General features: G+C 51.9%; 1 protein-coding gene across 3 annotated transcripts in view; it reads left to right on the plus strand.

The window, feature by feature from the left end:
• RPTOR (regulatory associated protein of MTOR complex 1) overlaps positions 1-18491 on the plus strand; it is a 125730-nt gene that overhangs the window by 84013 nt on the left and 23226 nt on the right. For all 3 annotated transcript variants that reach the window (XM_062010874.1, XM_062010875.1, XM_062010876.1), the window contains 4 exons: positions 5820-5938; positions 10084-10187; positions 11102-11285; positions 12975-13085. In XM_062010874.1, coding sequence (XP_061866858.1) covers positions 5820-5938; positions 10084-10187; positions 11102-11285; positions 12975-13085 — 518 coding nt within the window. The remainder of the gene's footprint in view (positions 1-5819; positions 5939-10083; positions 10188-11101; positions 11286-12974; positions 13086-18491) is intronic.

Here is an 18491-nt window from a genome sequence, read left to right on the forward strand (position 1 = left end):
AGTTTAGGTCTTGGCTCCTGCTAGATCTTCCTCCAACAAAAGGTCTGGAGGGCAGGAGCAGTTCCTCTTGTGTTTGGTTCAGCTCCCTGCAGAGCAGAGTCACTCCCACCCTGATGGAGGGACTGCAAGTGAGAGCTGTTGACTCCAGCTTTAAGCCTCACTGCAATGGACAGCAGTCCCATTGGGAATTTAAGCACAGAAATGTGGCATGTACAGGAACTGAATGTGCACTGCAGTTATATTGGCTGGAAAAGTGAGGGCACAGCAGCTGGGCACATGGGCACTACCTGCTTCCCTGGGGATCTTTGACATGGGTTGTATTTCCATACAGCACAGCCCCTTGATTCTTGTGTTCTGCAGTCTCAGCTGCCTGATTTCCCACAATGGTCTCTATGTGCATTCTTAAAATAGGACTTAGAAGAAATCCCAGACTGTGTCTTAAAAGCAAAAAGCCTGAGTGTTTCACAGAAGTCTGCTCTTGTGTGTGTAGTTTTGTGGCTGATCCCACTGCCTCCAGTCCCCTCTTCATTATTTCCTCCCAGATAAGCAGCTCTAACCTCACTCACAGCACTGAGCTCCTTAACACCACTCAGCTGTGCCCTTCCCTCCTGGCATCAGGTACTCTGGGTGATGCAGGGAGCTCTGCAGAGCTGCTGTAGCACAGAAGGAAAGGAGGTTTTCCTTGTGTTCTGGCAGCACTGGGCTGATTTGCACATAATGGGTTATTTGCATTTCTTTTACAGAACAAACCTGATATGTTCATGTGAAAGTAGCTCAGTTCAGTTGTTTTCCAGCTCACTTTCCCAGTCATGGCTCACAGCAGCATTGCTTTACCCTAGCTGTAGTTTTTCAGTCTCAGTCTGGGCATGATAACACAGAGGGATCTGGCTTTTGGCAGGATGCAGCAGAGGAGTGCTGGGCAAGTCTCTGTGTTTCCTTTGTGACCAGGAAATGTGTTTCTGTGGCAGTTTGAAATCACGTGTTCATTAGAAACTTGGTCAATTCATTCACTTTGGATTGTAGGTACTAAATTGGATCTTCTAAAGCATGACAGGAATGTTAGGAAGTTTTTCTCCATCTTAAACTCCAACTTGGGTTGTGCTTCCACTGGTGCACGCTGGTGTCTGCTCAGTGGCTGGTGTCTGCTCAGTGGCTGGTGTCTGCTCAGTGGCTGGTGTCTGCTCACTGGCTGGTGCCATCACAAGGGCTTTGCAGCTCAGTTGGAAAAGAAGCAGGAGATGAGTGAGGGAGACCAAGGAAAACAAAAAGAGCAGTTCTCTGAAGCCTCCCTCATTTCTATTCGACCAGAAGAGCTCACATCCAGCTGGAAGCAGCAGAGCTTATACCAGTGTTTAAAATTCATAACTCACACGGAATCCCATTACCTGCAGCGTGTCTGCTGGAGCCAGGCTCTTCTCATTTCTGCTGAAGAATCACCATCTTCCAGCCTGTGCTCTCCTGCTCCCCAAGGAAAGAGTTCTCAGAATGCCATCAGCTGCAGCCACCCTCAGCAGTGCCAGGCTGCTGCACAGACAGCCCAGGCTCACGTTAACCCCTTGCTGGAAGGTTCCAGTGTGCAAAGACAGGCTGCTGCCCAGGCAGCGTGAGGGGGGTAACTCGGAGAGGAGCCCACCTGGGTAACAGGCTTGTCTCGACTGAAGAGATGTTTGCTCTGCTGTGTACCTTTTGGAAGCAGTGGTGGTGATTTGGCTCTGCAGTGCTGACTGCCAAATCCCTGAGCCAGGCAGAACAGTCCAAAGGATGCTTTGGGCACACGGGAAGACTCAAACCAAAGCAGAAATCTAGTCTGTAGCAATAAACTCCAGCAGAGTTGAGTCCTGGAGTCTACATTCCCAGGGGCTGGTTCACTGATGTTTAAGGCTTTCTTCCTCTCTTGTGATTTTAGGAACGTGGTGCCAGGGGGATTATCCTGGATCATTGCATCCACTTCACTGACATTGCAGCATCACATAAACGTCCCATAACCGGGAGGAAAACCTCTCGTGCCGGTTTCCAAACAGGTTCTTAGCACTTGCCCCTGTGTAGTGCCCCCCCAAACACAACAGGTACTTTCAGGGCTGTTTTCTGGCAGACTGCTCCTTGCCCAGACAGTCCTGGTACCAGCAGGGATGTTTATTGCTGGCCCCTGTTTTGGCAAGAGGCAGCTTTCAGTCAGTCAACAAAGGCATCGGTTTGCATGGGAAGCTGAGCCTTGCTGCCTCTTCCATACAACTCCTCATTAGTCTTGGGGTCCTGGAAATTTTTACCTTAGCTTAGTTTTAAGATAGGAAAAGAGAAGGAGTTGAGGTGGGGGTTTTGCACACCCTGGGGCTGGTTATTCATACCCACACTGTGAGATTAAAGTCTGTGTCCTACTGAGAGCGTCACTGGAGGGATTAGATTGAGGAATGATCAGAGAAGGAGGAAAGTAAATCTTGGAGTGATGAAATGCTGGGGAACAGTTCACTTTTCCAGCAGGAGAGGCTGGGGACAGAAGTCTTATTTGCCATGTCACCAGATATGTCCTTACGTGCTGCCTCGAAGTAAGTCATCTGTTGCTGTGTTTGCAGTGAGGATGAGGAGAACAAGAGGTGTAGGTGGACAGTGAGCTGCAGCAAGTAAGAGAGTGAGTGTTGGGACAGGGAACAGGCTGTTGTCCACTCTTGTTGAAGTCCAAGTCAGAGAGCAGTGGGGTTTATCTGATAGCTCTCTCGGGACCTTCTGCGTCACTCAGGGGAAGAGGAGAGGAGTGTGGGATCCTCATGGACAGGGCAGGTGGGATCAGTGTCCATGGGAAGCAGGTGCCAGAGTCCTCAGGCACTGTTGAGGCTGAGCCACTTCAGCTGGCTGCCCCCTGGCCCGTTGGAGCTTGCCTTTCCCAGGGCAGGCGGGCGCAGGAGCAGCCTCTGGGCCGGCAGCCCCGGCGCAGCTATTGGTCAGGTTTTGCTGCTGTGATGGGGGGAGTGGACGTCACCTTCTGCTGGAGGTCAAGGCTTAAAATCACTGCAGTGAATTTACAGGGGATTGCAAAGAAACCCTGGCAAAGCCTGGCAAATCCAAAAGAATACCACAGACACTAGCACCAATGTTTGCATCCAGGGTGGCTCTGCCCGTGGTGGGCTCGGTGACCCGGGCGCAGGGCTGCAGCAGGTGCTGGCTCCTACAGCTCAGGAAAGGCACATGCAAAGACCATCAGAGCTGTCAGTAAAGACAGGCAATTTATTTGTGACATTCTTAGCAGAGAGGAATCGTTTTGTAAACACAAACCTGCGCTGCAAGGTCGGTTCAGCTGGCTGTGAATCAGCCTGACTAATTACAGAGCTGTCTGTTTAGATTAACACCCCGGCCCCTTTGCTCAGCTCTTTGTTTGCATCTCCTGGATATTTTTTGCCTTTTAGTCCATTATGTGAAATGAAGCTGCTGTTCCTCCTGCCACCTCAACAACCTGAGTTGGTGCTCAGGTTTTCACAGGGAGCTGTGTCAGATGTGCCACTGGACTGAATCAGCGCAGGGAGCAGCACCGACACGGGCAGGGGGAGGAGAAAGGACCCGTCCTTGGAGCAGCAGCTCTGAGCCCCATATGCCTTAGTAGAAATTCCCTCTGTTCTCTTCAGAGGCTGCTGGGTGCATGAGGAATTGCACTGCTGTGGTTCTGCTTGAAATTTGTTTTCTCATGATGCTTGGATGGATCAGAAATGTCGTCGGGTTTTTCTTCGTTAGTGCGCCGTGACTGAGGTGGTTCAGCGGTTACCAGAGACCCTGGGAAGTCTGATGGGAACCCTCTCACTCTCCTGATCTCTCCTTTTCCTTTTACTGTCTTCCAAGGCTTTAAAAGAAACCAGGCTGTGCAGATTTCCCCTTGGTCATTACGTAACTCTGCACAGGACCAAATGTAGGAGGCAGAGCCTGAGCAGACCTCAGATGGCATTACCTGGCTATAACTGCTTCAGGGGCTGGGGCTTTTTTACCCTCCCACAGCATGCAGCACTTTGTCTGTCTCCTTCTCTTCTTCTTTATCTTTCCTCCTCCCTTTTTTCTTTCCCTTGTACTAGAAGCTTCCAGGATGAATGTGGCAACTGCAAAAATAAAGCCTAACTGGAGAAGGCAGAAAGCACTGCACCCCCATCCTTCGGGGCTGGGACAACTAACCCTCTTCCCAGCAGAGATTTTATGTGAATTGGCATTTTCTTTAGCTAAGCATGGACAAAGAGCTTCTGAAGCAATGATTTTTACCTGTTAAGCCCAGAGCCAAACCCTGGGCTGGGTCTGCACCGTCCCGTTGTGCTCAGCACGTGCGCACGGGGCTCACGCTGCCTTCATCTCCTACACCTGGGGCTCTGTCCTCAGCTGCTGCAAGCCAAAGAGCACAGATCAGTGTCCGTGGACTCTGCTGGATCTTGACAGCTGTTACTGCCTTCTTGGATGATCATCTCTGTGTTTTTCCTGGGTGAATTTGAGGTGGTGCCAGCTTTCCTGCCTGGGCAGGGTTAGGATTAGCCGTTGGGGTTGGGTCAGCCCCAGCAAACGAGCAGCAGCTAGTCAGTGGGGTTTGTGGGATTTCTGACTGAAACTGTAAGCAGATGCCACTTGGAAAGCCTTTGGATGTCAGCTGAGTGAGTGAGAGGCCCTTCTCTCTGCAGGTCAGATGAGAGCATGAAGTCAGGTCGTTGGCTTTGCATTTTGCAGAAGGCTTTGGCACGTGCTGAAGAATGTTTGTGGCAGGAGAAAGGTTCCCTTGGCTCGTCAGACAGACACATCAAGTGCTGCTGCATCCTCCTGCAGCTCCTTACCGTGTGCTGCCTGCCTTCTCCAGCCAAAGCTCAGACCTGGGCTGCCCCAGTCTCCTTGCTGTGGGTTGGAGTGTCAGGTTTAGCAGCTGCCCAAGGTCAGAAGCTGCCTGTTGACCAAGGAACCTTTCTGCCTCAGCTGAACGCTTTCTATTTAGATGCCTCCAAACCCACAAAAGGAAAAGCAGCAACAGCTTGATCTGTCGTTTGCCATTGATTGTGACTCATCTCAAATCCCTATTTTTGTTCCTTTTTTTTGTTAGCACAACCACTTGGACACTGCCCAAATGGCTCAGCTCCCAAACAACGGTGTTGCAGCTATTAGACATTGTGAGGCTCAGAAGAAAGAATAACAAATTAAAGCTTCTCCTAAAAGCAGCAAATAAAATGTTCACAGAATTTTGTCAGTTGCTGATTAATCTGGTTTGCACTTTGTGTGACAGTCCCTTCTGCCCAAACACAGCACATATTCTCATTAAAGAACCAACTGGCAATTGAGGAATTGATGCAAATGTCAATAGGAAGGACTGAGTTAGACTTACTGCTTCACAAAGGCACAGGTCCCGAAGCTTTGGACATTCAGGTGTCCAGTAAACTGGTGGGATATAGAACCCCCTGAACGTTCCAGCTGAGTATTAACGCTTAAAACAGCGATAAAACCAACCCTAAAGACCTAAACCAGTGAGTGTGGCTTTGTGCCATTGAGTGTTTTAGCTGAGGAAATCCAAAGCCATTATCCACTTGGCCTTTTCAGATTATTTGCTTCAGCAGCTCAGGAAACTAGAGCTTGGAGTGGAGTGGAGTTAGGCAGCCCTTATTTTGCTTTCTTCACTTTACAAGCCCTGGCAGGGTTCACAGAGACAGACAAAACAAAGTGCCTGGGCAGGGTGTTTCTGAGCTCTTCTCTTGATGTTTTCCCAGATGTCATGGTGATGTTTGGAGTTCTAATGAGTTTTCTCACATAGGATCAAAGAGTTGGAGCTGCTGGATTGTCACTGCTGTGGGGCTTTGTTTTGTGTTCTGTTGTTTTAGGTGTGAGTTTCAACAGTGTTTACACCCAGATCTGGAGAGTGCTCCTTCACCTCGCTGCTGACCCCTACCCCGACGTCTCGGACTTGGCTATGAAGGTTCTCAACAGCATTGCCTACAAGGTGCGTCCTTCTGTCTCCTGGGGTCTCTGAGCTGTCTCTCTGCCGTTTGTTTTCATGCCTAGACAGAGTGTAGGCAGACTGAGCTGAACAGGTCTGTTGGAGACCTCTGCCCAGTCCAGGCTGGATCTATTCCAGAAGGCATTTCTACTGTTTCAGGGTGATAAAAGGCTCCTATGAACCCTTGATCAGGTAAAAGAAATGACTGGGGGAGGGCCTGGGATTGGTTTAGGATACAAATTAGGCACAGCCCTCTCCACAGTAGGTCTTGTTTAGAGTCTACTTATCTAGAGCAGTCCCTGGGAGAAACCTTCAATCTGCTTCATCAAACTGTCGTTTGCAAACTGATTTAGATTATGCAAGTGGGACTGGCCTGCAGACTGAAGCCACAACGGCTCTCCAGCCCAGGTGAACTAGTACATGTGAGTCAGCATGCAGACACCCCTGCCACCACCCACCTCTCCAACCCAGGCCTAATCCGCCTAAGCCACCATCCTCATCACATTTCATCCTCCGAGGGTGACAAGATGTCCCTGGAGGCTGCCATCACTGCTGGCTCAGGTTGCCATTTGAGGAGCTGTAGAAGCACCCTCACCTTCCAGCCGAAGGGAAGCACCAGGCCACCCCAGCACATCTTCTCACCAGCTGCCTTCCTCCTCCTGCCCCGTGGGCGGCACAAAGCTGAACTCAGCCCTGCCCACGTGCTTTCTAGTTGCTGCAGCATCCAGCCCATGAGCCATTGCAATGCAAGATGACGTCTCTTACTGATGATTTCCAGTGGATAACCCCAAATCTGCAGACTTAGGCTTCCAAGCTGAAGCTGCAGTAAGAGATGCCAGCGTTGTGTGCTTCCATTCTGATGCCTTGGACACCTCTTGCTTTTAAATCTGATTTTTCTGTTTAGAAAATACTTGAACTTCCTGGTGTGTTTGGAGCATACATGTCAGTGAGTGCTGAAGTCTGGGCCTTGCCACAGAGAATTATCTTGGCAGTGCAGGGCAACAAGGTCAGCCCTTCTCTGGTGCTAGGGGTGCACAGTAAATCACTGCCAGGCTGGAGGTGCCAAGCTAAAGGGAGCAACAAAATGAAAAGGTGAAAGATTTCCCCCTCCCCTGCTCTGGATGCATGAAACTGTTTCAGTTCTGTGTTTTGGAAGGCTCTCTGCAAAATGAGATGTTACCCCTGCTATGGGATTAGAAGGGCTATGGAGAGGAACCAGATCTGCTTCTCCCGTCTCAAGGATCTTTACAGGACTTGCTCCTATGCTGGTGGAAGGAGATGAATCAGTAGCAAAGCAGATGCTGCTGGGCCCTGCAGATGCCTTCACTGGCACTGCTCTGGCTCTGCTTGGCCAGCAGGAATCTTGATTGTTGTGTTGTGGTATCCACAGTGAATGTTGCAACTGCTTTGGTAAATTCCATGTTGATTCTGACAAGTTTGGAGCAAAATGTCTGGGTACTGAGCAGAGCCCAAAAGCTCAAGTGGCTGGGTGGCATGCATCTCGTGCTCTGCTTCCCAGACAGCTGCTCTGTCCCTGGCTTCCTCAGGCAATGGCTTTCCAAATGGTTTTGCAAAGCAATAAGAGAAGCATTCACATTTACAAACATTTCTACCTGGGGATGCTTCTGTGGACAAAACTTACTTGTTCTCCTTTGCCTCAACCATCAGATCCGTAAGGAAAGCTGAAATGTGCCATTTGTGCAGCAGTTGGGGCAGCTGCTGTGCAGTGGGCTGGGTGCTGTGTGCCTCCTGATGCTGTGGGCTTTGCTTCTGCCAGCACCACCTGGCTTAGGTGGCTTCTAAAGCAGCTTTTTTGTTTAAAAAACAAACAAAACCCTACTGAGAGCCAACCAAAGTGGAAGTGAAGGCTGCAGATGCTGGGTGATGCTCTGGCCTTCATTCACTCCGTTATGGACACGGGTCCTGCTGAGAGCTGTGCTGCCAGGACTCACAGCCCAGCTCTGTGTCTGGCTGCTCTGAGCTCACACGGATTAAGGGAGTTGTCTGATGTGTAATGCAGATCAGTGACAATTCAGTTTGTGCTGACTGTACCCTGAGATCTTTCCTTGGTGCTAATGGAGCTGTGTTGGGTGTAGAAGGGAGCAGCCTGGGTGCTGCCCACGGGCCCTTTGCTGCTCCAGAAGCTGCACAAACAACATACTCTCCATCTTGCTCTGAATTTTATCATTGAATAAAAAACAAAAGTTGATTTTCTTGCTTGATCAGAAATACAGCTTCAGGCAAAGTCAAGCACTTGGATGTCCTGGGGTTTGAATCCTTTTGTTCTAATGAATACAATGTCCAGGCTCCATTCAGGAGCTGGGGCAGGAGCTTCCTCACCTTCACACGCTGTGACCTGGCTGATGCTGCTGCTGGGCTGCTTAGCTGAGACCTCAACAGGGCAGCCATGGGCTGTACCTCTGAGTGGTGTCACTCAACTGCACCTTTGGTTTTGGTGAACTAAATATTTAGCCAAGCCCTGTGCTCTAAGCCTCTGTGGTTTTGCAGTGTATGTTGTGCCAGGCAGGCGTCAGTCCCGTAGCTGGGTTGCCCCGAGGGGTGATCAGATGCCACAGTGTGCTTGGAGAGCTGGGCAGTCAGTATTGCTGCCTGTGTTCATCCCCTGCAGTGACCCACGAGGCCAGCACTGTGGGTTTGTGACTGCAGGAGTTCAGGTGATGGCTGTGTTCGTAGGACACTTATTTGCAAGGCACTGCCTGAATTTTGTTTCCAGTTCAGACCAGTCCTGTTCAGCCTTTTTCCTGGAGCCATGAATACAGATCTTTATCTGCAGGAGAGCTCCAGTGGTCTTTAAATAGGGCAGTGTCTGTGAGCAGCTGGTGAGTGGGCTGCACAGGCGTGTGAGCTTCCTGCATGGGAGATGTGCTGCTGGGAGCCACGGGCTGGGCAGGCATCGCTGCCTCTCACCCAGCCTGGGCTGTGCTGGCACTTATGTTTGTGATGCAGATTGGAATGGTGCAAACTCCCATTCCCAGGCTGGGCTTTTATTAGAAAACCCAAACCACGCTTCTTGTGGGTACCAAAACAAACAGAAAGGACACAGTCACCAAGGGGCCTTTGGAGACTTCTTGGGATCCCAGCTCATTGGGGGAAGTTTGCTTCCTCCCAGGCTGCTTCCTCCAGCTGCTGTTAATGGAAGGCTTGAGGCTGAGTTATCCCAGGAGTTGTTCCTCCACAACATCTCTCCTTGGTCCAGGCTTCTCTGTGCCTGACAGGCAATTCTGACAGCGTGCTCCTTCTGTTTTCATTAACCTGGAGTCAGTTTGCAGAAGGATGAATCCCACCTTCCCCCCAGAAAAGAGGGGACAGGGCTGGCAGAGAAGCAAATGCCCAGGAAATAGGGAGCTGCTGCCCCCAGGCAAACACCCTGTGTGTCTCTGACCTGCAGCCCTCAGCTCTTGTGCTGCTAGATGGGGATTTTCTTCGTGTTCAAAGAGGTGGTGAAAGTCCTCTTGCCTGTGGGAGAGACATATTTGTCCCTCCAGGATTCTTGTGGCAGTCTGGGACTTCCTTTAGGAGGTATTTCAATATGTGAGAAGCTGCAAACGTTTCACAGAAGGCAGGGTGATGTGGAAGAGGAGGAAAGGAGGCCTTAAGCCAGGGAAGGCTTCTCCCTGCCCTCAAGGGGAGGCTTGTTTGCACGGGGTGAGCAGCGTGCTCAGCCTGGAGGAGTGTGAGACAGTGGTGTCTGTGCACGTCTCACTGCCTTTCCTCTGCCTTGAGTTTGAAGCAGTCCCCAGGAGAAAGGACAGTAACTTCTCAGGCTCTTCCAGAAGCAGGTCTCTCCTAGCTGGTGGCTGAGTGCCAGGGCACCTTTCTGCAAGAAGACTGGCTGTGTTTTGTAGAGCTTGGAGCAATCCAACTGTGTGAATCTTCTGCCTTCCCCACCAGAGTGGATGTGATGCTGATCCAGTGACAAAGCGCAGAATAGCTCAGCTCTCCTTAGGGGAGACAGAGCAGTGACAGGAGGCAGCTCCAGGCAGCAGACGGATTTAGGAGGAGAGTTCTGACTCAAACCACGAAATCAGGGTCCCAATGCAGGCTGGAATGGTGGTTGTAGTAAGAACTGCAGTCCTCTGGCGCTCTGCACTCGTGGCTCCTCAGGACTCTGCTGTGTTTCCCTCTAGGCGACGGTGAACGCTCGTCCCCAGCGCATCCTGGACACGTCCTCGCTGACCCAGTCGGCCCCTGCCAGCCCCACCAACAAGGGCATGCACATCCACCAAGTGGGGTAAGCCCTGACCTGGCTTTGCAGCGCTTCCCAGCGCCCTGAGCCGCTCCCTTCCCCGCTCCAGCAGCCGTCCCTGGGCGCTGCCCCGGGCTCAGTGAGCGTGCCAAGGCATCCTGCTGAGGTGCTGGGAAGGTGTTCGAAACCAAGAGCTGTGGGAAAAGGTGGGGAGTTTCTTCCTGTTATTGTTTTTAGGCCCAAGAGCCAAACTAATTCTCTGAAGATCGATTGGGAGCAGAGTGTTGGTGTCTCACCGTGCTCTGGCCTGAGCCGTGTGGTGGCTGCTTCCCGTTGAACTCGTCTGTATTTTCCCTGCTTTCAGTGGGTAAAAGCCAGGGTTCTGTGGTGAGCATCAAGCCATGCCTGAGCTGCAGGGAAATGGATCACTGATGGGTGAAGCCAGGACTTGAGAGTGTAATTATTTCCCAAGACACGCTCTCCAGGAGGCAGCAGCACCCACAGTGCTGGGACCCACGGGCAGCTCTGGGCTTCAGAGCTGCCACACAGGGCCCAGGGCTGCACAGGGATGTTCCTTCTGTGTTTTCTGAGAGCACAGAGTAGCTGTGCCCCAGGACAAGCCTCAGTTCACCTGTCAGTTAAGATGCTTCTCCGTGGGCCAGCGGGACTCCCAGTCTCCTCACTGAGGCTCAGGGGCCGGTTGGTGTGCTTAGGCCAGCTGTGGCCTGAGACCTGCAGCTTCCCTGCAGCTTCATTTTTCCTGTCCTCAGTCTGGGCTCACTCTTCCTTGGGGCTTTGGAGGTCTTTGGAGGGCACAGTGGGAATTGTGTCCGTTGGGTTTGGTAGAGGAAGCACAACAGTCAAGTATGGACCTTAAAGAAACAACAGTAACCTGCTTCCCATGCAAGTGTCTCGTGTGCAGTGAGCCCTCAGTCCTGTGCCTGTGCTTTGCTCTGCAGAGGGTCACCCCCAGCCACCAGCACCAGCAGCTCCAGCCTGACCAACGACGTGCCGAAGCAGCCGGTGAGCCGGGACATGGCGTCTGTGCGACCTGCCAACGTCAGCAGCGTGGGGGTTCAGTACACCCCCCACTCCCACCAGTTCCCCAGGACCAGGAAGATGTTTGACAAAGGGCCAGAGCAGGTAAAGAGCCTTTCTGTTCGGGTCTGACTGCTTCCCCCCGCCTCTGGGGTTTGTCACAGGCTCTGTGTGGTTTGTTCCCACGTTTGCTTCCCGCTGCTGTTCTGCACTTTGGCTTCCTCTGACCACCCAAATAAAAACTGGGGGCTTTTTTCTTCAGGATATGTTTGGGTTTGTAGCTTTTGACAGGGCATTGCTCACTCCTGCTGCAAAGCAGTGCTTAGTCAGAGGTGATGCTTATTGTCTCATAGCCGTTTCCTGCCTGGGTGGTACCGTAGAGCCAGAGCTGTGGCCCTCGGATGCTTTTTCTCCAACTTCAGCAAAGCTGGGACTGAGGAGGAAAAAGGGAAGATTCCTCTTCCTTCAGCATCCAAACTGTCCTTCCTTTTGAGAGGCCACTAGTGCTGCTGCACCCAAATAGTCTCCTTTGCAGCAGCCCCATACCTGCTCTGCAGCCCAAAGGAGGATGTGAGCCCAGACTGTTCCCAGGAAGAGCAAAGCTCGTGTCAGGTCGCCCTGATGGAAGAGTGCTGAGCGGTTACGAGCTGTGAGGAGCTCTGAGAGGAAGGGCAGTGACTCCTCAGCCAGGGAGCTGTGTTCCTTTCAGCATTCTGAAGCATTTGGGCACTGGGCATCTTTGCATTTGCAGAAGCACTGATGTGGTGCCAAGTGGAGCAATCAGTCAGCTTTTAGTGTGCACCAAGGATTCTGAGTGTCACTGCAGATGGCTTCAGATGAGCCATGTCTGATGAATGTGGATGAGCACAAGCTTGCTTGGGTGTGCCTGTGGTGTCACCTGAAGATGGAGGCTGTTCCCTCTCAGTGGTCAGTGTTCTTCAGGATTCACCCATCTGGCAGTAGTTCTCTGTCTGCCCCTCCCTCTGCTTCACATTTCCAGGGTGTTTCTGGTGCTGGCTCTGTGGGTGAAACTGGAAAGGCAGCAGATGTGCTCTGCTGCCTGTGCACACAGCATGATGGAGGGAGGACACTGACCCTGCTTTTCTCCCTCCTGGTGCTAAAGAAGAGAAGGATGCTGAAGCTCTGAGGCGTGTGCAGCCCCTGGGAAAGGGGACAGCACAGCACCTGAGCTGTTGTGAGTGCTGAGGCAACTGCTCTTCCCTTAAACTGGCATTTCTGCCTTTCCTCAGTGAGTGCTCTGACAGAAGCTTCCGGAGGTGGGGAGTCAGTCCTGTGTGATCACAGGAAAGAAGTGTGGCAGCCTTGGCAGGAAAAACCTTCCCTTCCTGGGGGGTGGCAGCTCTGTCCCAGATCAGAGCTCTGAAGCGCTGGCTGCAGGCTGAGGGACTGCCGGGGGGTCTGTTCCCTTCTGGGCTGCCTGTGCTTCGGAACAGACACTCAGCCCATATGTGGCCTTGATCTGAAGCAGTGTCTGCCTCTGCTCCATCCTGAACCATCTTCCCAGCTCCACTGTTTCTCACACCAGACGCTTGGGAGACGGTGAGGATCCGCTGAGGAGCCTCCCGCGCCGTTCCTGCGCCGCCGGGCTGGGGCTGGGGCTGGGCTCTGCAGATCTTGTGTGCAATGAGTTAATGCCATGCCAGTGATCCTAGAGCTGGGTGTAAGACATTTGCCCTCCTTGGCGACGTGTGTGAGCCTTTCCATGCCCAGCAGTGTGTGCCTGCTGCCCCTGGCCGGGGGCCGTGGGGGAACAGCCTCTTCTCTCTCTCACAGACGACCGACGACGCCGACGATACCGTTGGGCACAAAAGTTTCATCTCGGCCACAGTGCAGACGGGTTTCTGTGACTGGAGTGCAAAGTACTTTGCTCAGCCTGTCATGAAGGTAATGCTTTATCTCTGGGTGCTTTCTGCACCAGGGCACTGCAGCTCTTGAAAAGCACCAGTGTCCTGAGCACAGGCTTGTGCTTTCCCTTTTGCTTTTCCCTTTCTTTTGCTCAGTGTGGGGAGGGAAGGGAGGGGATTTATTGGCATTGTGCTGCTCTGGGAGCTGGGTGACCACTGGGCTTCTAAAGGAAGAGGGAAGAAGTCCTCAGGGGGAGCAGAAGAGTTAGTGCCAGATGGAACAGGGATGTATTATGGGGGAAAGTTCACAGAACAAAAGCCCTGCACCCCATGGAGCACATGCAAGAACGTACAAGTGAGGAGAGGTTCTGTACTTGCTCTGGACCCACCAGGTGTTGCCCAGTTGCAGGTTGCATTGCAACTGCTTCATTTTAAATGCTGTGGTTGTCTATATATTGGAAACTGTGGTATTAAATGGAGTCAGGAAGGCCCTTTATTCCAGAAAGAGCTGCTAGAGGCTGGAGAATGAGAGGTGCTGTTTCCTTTCTGATCTCCTGGCTGAATTTGCTGGCTGTGGTGATGCTAAAACAAGCAGAGAAACAGTGGAGACTGCTGCTTTGGGTGAAGGCCACATCATCCCAGTGGCAGCACGACACAGCCACGCTTGGGGTTAGGCTGGACTCTGCCTGAGCATGACTTGGAGCTGTGCTCAGCCCACAGGAACCCTGTGAACCCAAAAGGGAGCAGGGCTGTGAGTGGCCCTCTGTGTGGCTGCCTGGGGGAAGCATCACTGGGTTTTAAAGCTAAAGAAGAGTTGTATTGCTGCCACTCTCCTTTTTTGCCATGAAGAATCTCCACTGAGAGCTTTTTAGGTGTGAGTGTGTTCTGGTAACTAAATTGGCTTTATGTGACACAAGAGATTCGCTGAAGCCTTGTTCTAGGAAGGAAACAAAACAGCTCTAAGAGATGAGCAAAGATTGTCAGTGACTGGAAAGGAAAAACATCCAATTCCCAGAATCTTTTAGCCAAAGATCAGGTTTCAGTTTTAAGTATGAACTCAAGGCAAGCAGTAAATCTCTCCTTTCCTATAAGCAAACATGATGAGGCAAGCCTCCAGGCACACAAACTGGAACACAGCTTCCAGCCTCATTTCCTGGAGGTGCTGCAGGTTCTGTGGGTAATAGCACACAGCCTGTATTAGTGCCATCACCTGAGCCACTCCACAACAGGCCTCTGCATCCAAAAGCTGATATTTAAACCTCACTAATGCAGAACTTGCCCATCTGATGTGCTGTCTCATCCCAGCGTGGCCACTGAGCCATCCATCACCACTCCTTCCACTGACAGCATCTGCAGTGATGAGGTGAGGTAACTGCCCCCAAGCTGAAGGTTATCACAGAAGTAGTTACAGCAGTTGTTGTGTGGCTTTGATTTCTTCAGAGAATCACCAGGAAGGAAGGGCTGAGGTGGCAAACTGATGTCCTGACACCTCCTCAGCTGCTGGTGGAATTCACTTTCTTCTGCTGTCATTAGCAGATTCATTCATTAGGGTGTCCCTGTGGCCCCTGGGGCCTGGCTGCCTGGCCAGGCTTTAAACCAGGGGTTTCTCTCAACAAGATGAATTTCAGGTCCAGAAGAGAGTACAGGAGGAGGAGGAGGGTGGTGTTCCATCTCTTAGTTCTTATTAAAAACATTTGTTAAGGAAAGCTCTTCCCAGTGAAAAGGGGGGTGTTTATTAGTGAAATCAATCACAGCAGGCAGCCATCAGGGGCAGGTCAGTGGGCAGATGGGGAGCACCGTGTGGCTGTGTGTAGGGGTTTACTACTTTATCTGCATTAAACAGAGGAGGTTACTTCAGGGGAGGAAATAGAAACTGGGCTGCATTCCTGGACTAATGCCCATGGAAATGGGGGCTCTTCCCTGCAGCCCAGTGTCCCACCACGAGCATCACGTGCTGCACACCCAGCAATGTGTGCAGTGCTCTGTCTCTGCAGCTTTCCCTGCTGTGGCACCAGTGGTTCTGTAGCAGTGAAGGTGTTTTCATTTGGAAACACTCAGTGCCCAGGGCTGAGGTTTCTGAGCAGGGCCTGTCCTCAGCAGCAATGCTTCAGGGGGCGTTTGAGCAAATCAAAGGCAATGTTTCCTAGTAAAGCAAAGGGAGGAGAATTGATTTCCCCATTACTTCTGTGAAGCAGCTTTAAAAGGCCAAGGAGAGGGTTTCTGCAGGAAAACTTGTGTGTTGTGCTGTCCTAACAGGGAATTGCATGTAACTGTGGTGGGAGTGTCCAGGCTGTGTGCTGGGACAGGGGCTGTGTGCTGGGACAGGGGCTGTGTGCTGGGACAGGGGCTGTGTGCAGAGGTCCATCTGCCAGCCTCTGGCTTGCTGCTGGTGTCAGCAGGCAGAACAACCTGTGCAGGAAGGGGGATGTTGTCCTACAACTGCTGTTCCAGCAGCACCAAGGAACAAACAGCCTGGGCTGGTGGCTGCTGCCTTTTGGGAGCTTCAGCCTCATGAAAAAGGCAAAGAGCAAAGTCTCCAGAGCACTGATGGAAGAAGACGATATTGATGTTTAATTCCAGCACTTCATTTGGAGGTGCTGCCTCCCATCACAAACAGGGAGAGACAAGGCAACTGTTCCTGTAATGAATAAACATAAAATGACTGTGAGTGCATCTTAGTCATATTTAATGGATGACTTTAGTTTTGCTTCACAGCCCTTGCTCTGAGGATGCTTGCACTGGAAAGACTGAGGGATTAATTTCCAGTGTAAATCACTGGCTGGGTTTCCAGCCATCACACTGATTTATTGATTATCTAATCAAATAAATGGAGAAAGAAAACTCTGCATCGTGAATCCTGAGTGTGCCAGGAAACAAAAGAGACACCTCCCCCAGCTCTGGTTCCCACACAAGTCTCTCCTCTTGCTGAGGGCTGTGGTGGCAAAGGGCTGCTCTGCGGCCGCCCTTGGCCTGGGAGCACAGCAGAGCTCGCTGCCAGCTCGCAGGAAGCCCTGAGTCAAGGAGACAGGGAGCCAGCATCTGCTACTGCCAGGGCTGGCAGAACATGCAGGCAGGAGCTGGTGAGGATCCTGGAAGGTGAGAATTACATAAGCAATCCTTCCTGATCAATCCTTGCTTTAACTTCAGCACTGTGCCTTGGCACTCGTTCACAGTCCTGGGAGAGGAGAGGAGAGGAGAGGAGAGGAGAGGAGAGGAGAGGAGAGGAGAGGAGAGGAGAGGAGAGGAGAGGAGAGGAGAGGAGAGGAGAGGAGAGGAGAGGAGAGGAGAGGAGAGGAGGAGTATTTACTACTGGAGCCATGTGCTGCACCTTCCCCCTCCCCTCCCATGTCGAGAGGCAGAAACAAACAGTGAAAGAAGAGGAACTTGGTTGGCTTTCAAGTGGCACTGCTTGGTGGGAGGTTTCAGGAGTGTGATTGGTTTCTGTGGGTGCCAGGAGTCGGGGGCACAGTGTGGTCCTCACCCCACAGCAGGGTTGTGCCTCCCCCATCCCTCCTGAGCTCTGCTGGGGGGGAGCTGAGCAACAGCCAAACCCAGGCTCTTGTTTACTAAAATGACTTTCTGATGTTCAGTGGGAGCTGGCTGGGAGGAGGGGAGGGAGAGAGACGTGAGTGATGAGCCTGAGGAGTTCCTCTGAATAATGACTTGTGGTTAGCAGCCAGTAGCAGCTGGGCTGGAGTCACAGCTGGCTGCTGCACACGCAGCCTGACGCAGCCCTGTGCTGCCTGCTCTGCACAAGCTCCTCACTGGGCTTCACAGGTTCATCACTTACTGCTCCCTGCTGACCCCTGCTGAGCCCCACAGCCCTGTCCTGCAGGCAGGAGGGCTCAGGGAAAGGGCTTGCTTTTATCCTGCATGCTCTGGCTGTTCCAGCTCCCTGCAAGGGCTCAGCCACTCACACCTTCCCTGGTTAGATGAGGTACACTGATGGCCTGTGTCAGGCTCAGCTCAACTGGCACAGAGCATCTCTGCCTGGTGACAGCTATGTGCAATACTTCTTAAGGATGAACTGAGTTCAACAGAGTTTATTTCACTAGGGATATTGTCTGGTAACACTTCAGGAGGAGCCACAGCTGTTCTTCTGTGTTACTCTTGCTGGTTTTCTCTGTTCTCAAAGCTCTGTGACCCTCCTGCAGGTTTCTTCCCATGCAGGCTCAGGCCTGCTATAGCTTGCCCATTCACCAAATTGCAAGCAGCATCAGCCAGCTCAGTGACAACACTGGGGCTGGTGAGCCCCAGAGCCTGGTCAGGAGAGGACACCTGGACTAAGTCTGTAGTGCTCGGTGTGTTTTGGGCATTTTCAGCTGTGAGCCCAGCTGGGGCTGTGGGAAGCCACTGGACACACAGATCCTGGCAGAAGTGTCTTTGCAGGAAGCTCCCTTGGGAATTGCAAGGTGCTGCCATCCTCCATGTGCAGAGCCCTTGGCACAGACAGTGTGGTGGTTGGAGCTGACAGTCCCAGGCTGTGCCTGTGCCTTCCTGTGGCCGTTGGCTGGGAGCCTGCAGCTTGTCTCCCTCTTGTCACTGTCTCATCCCATGGTCCCTCACACTGAGTGGCTGCAGCCCTGTCTGAGGCTTCCTCCAGCCCTGGCTGAGGTTTGTGGTGCCATGTGCAGGGTACTGATGCTGTCCAGGGCCCATACCCTGAGGGATCTTGTTATGGGAGGAATCTTTAGTGCTGATACCAGATGATAAGAGCAAGTGCCTGCTCAGCTGCCTTTTCCAGACCTGAAAAGCCCAGCAACTCCTTTAATCTGATATTCTTTATCTGCCAGAATGAGGAGAGCTTTGCTCAGCTGCATAACTGCATATTTCTTAGTCCTAAACTGTGAAAGCCTCTGGGTGCCTGTGGGAGAATTTACCATTCTGCTTGTTCCCTTCTCCTCCCCTGGCCTGCTGGGTCTTGCTTTCATTTATTCCCAGGGAAGCTGGATTTTCATTAAGGTGTAGGTGTAATCTCTCTGCTCACAAATCTCCTCTGGTGTGTTTGATCTTGGGTTTGTTTATTGCTCTGCCTCTCTGTTTGTCATGGCCTGTCTAATGGATGCTGTGCTCGTGAGGTACTGAAATGGTGCTTCTTGGGGTTTGCCAGGAGCAGGGGTGGAGGGTGAGGTTTTGGGGCTGCTTTGTTTGAGAGAGGCAGGAGTTCAGCTCAGTTGTTTCCCAGAGTACAGTGCATACACAGGGGTGACAGGTGATTTGAGAACTTTGTTATTCAGGAGCAAGAAGTGTGTGTTTGTGGGGAATGGGGCAGGAGGGAAAGGACTTTGTGCTTTACATCTCTCTTCTCCAAGAGCTGACTCCTCTTGCATCAGCCATCACTGAAAGAGGCTAGAACAGAGTCCTCTAGCTCAGCCCTGAATTGATGCAAGAGTGTTTCTGGAGCAGCTGGGTAGTTTTTTAACCATTAGATAAAAGAGACATTGTC

This window comes from Colius striatus, chromosome 18 (genome assembly GCF_028858725.1).
Source record: "Colius striatus isolate bColStr4 chromosome 18, bColStr4.1.hap1, whole genome shotgun sequence".
NCBI lineage: Eukaryota > Metazoa > Chordata > Aves > Coliiformes > Coliidae > Colius > Colius striatus.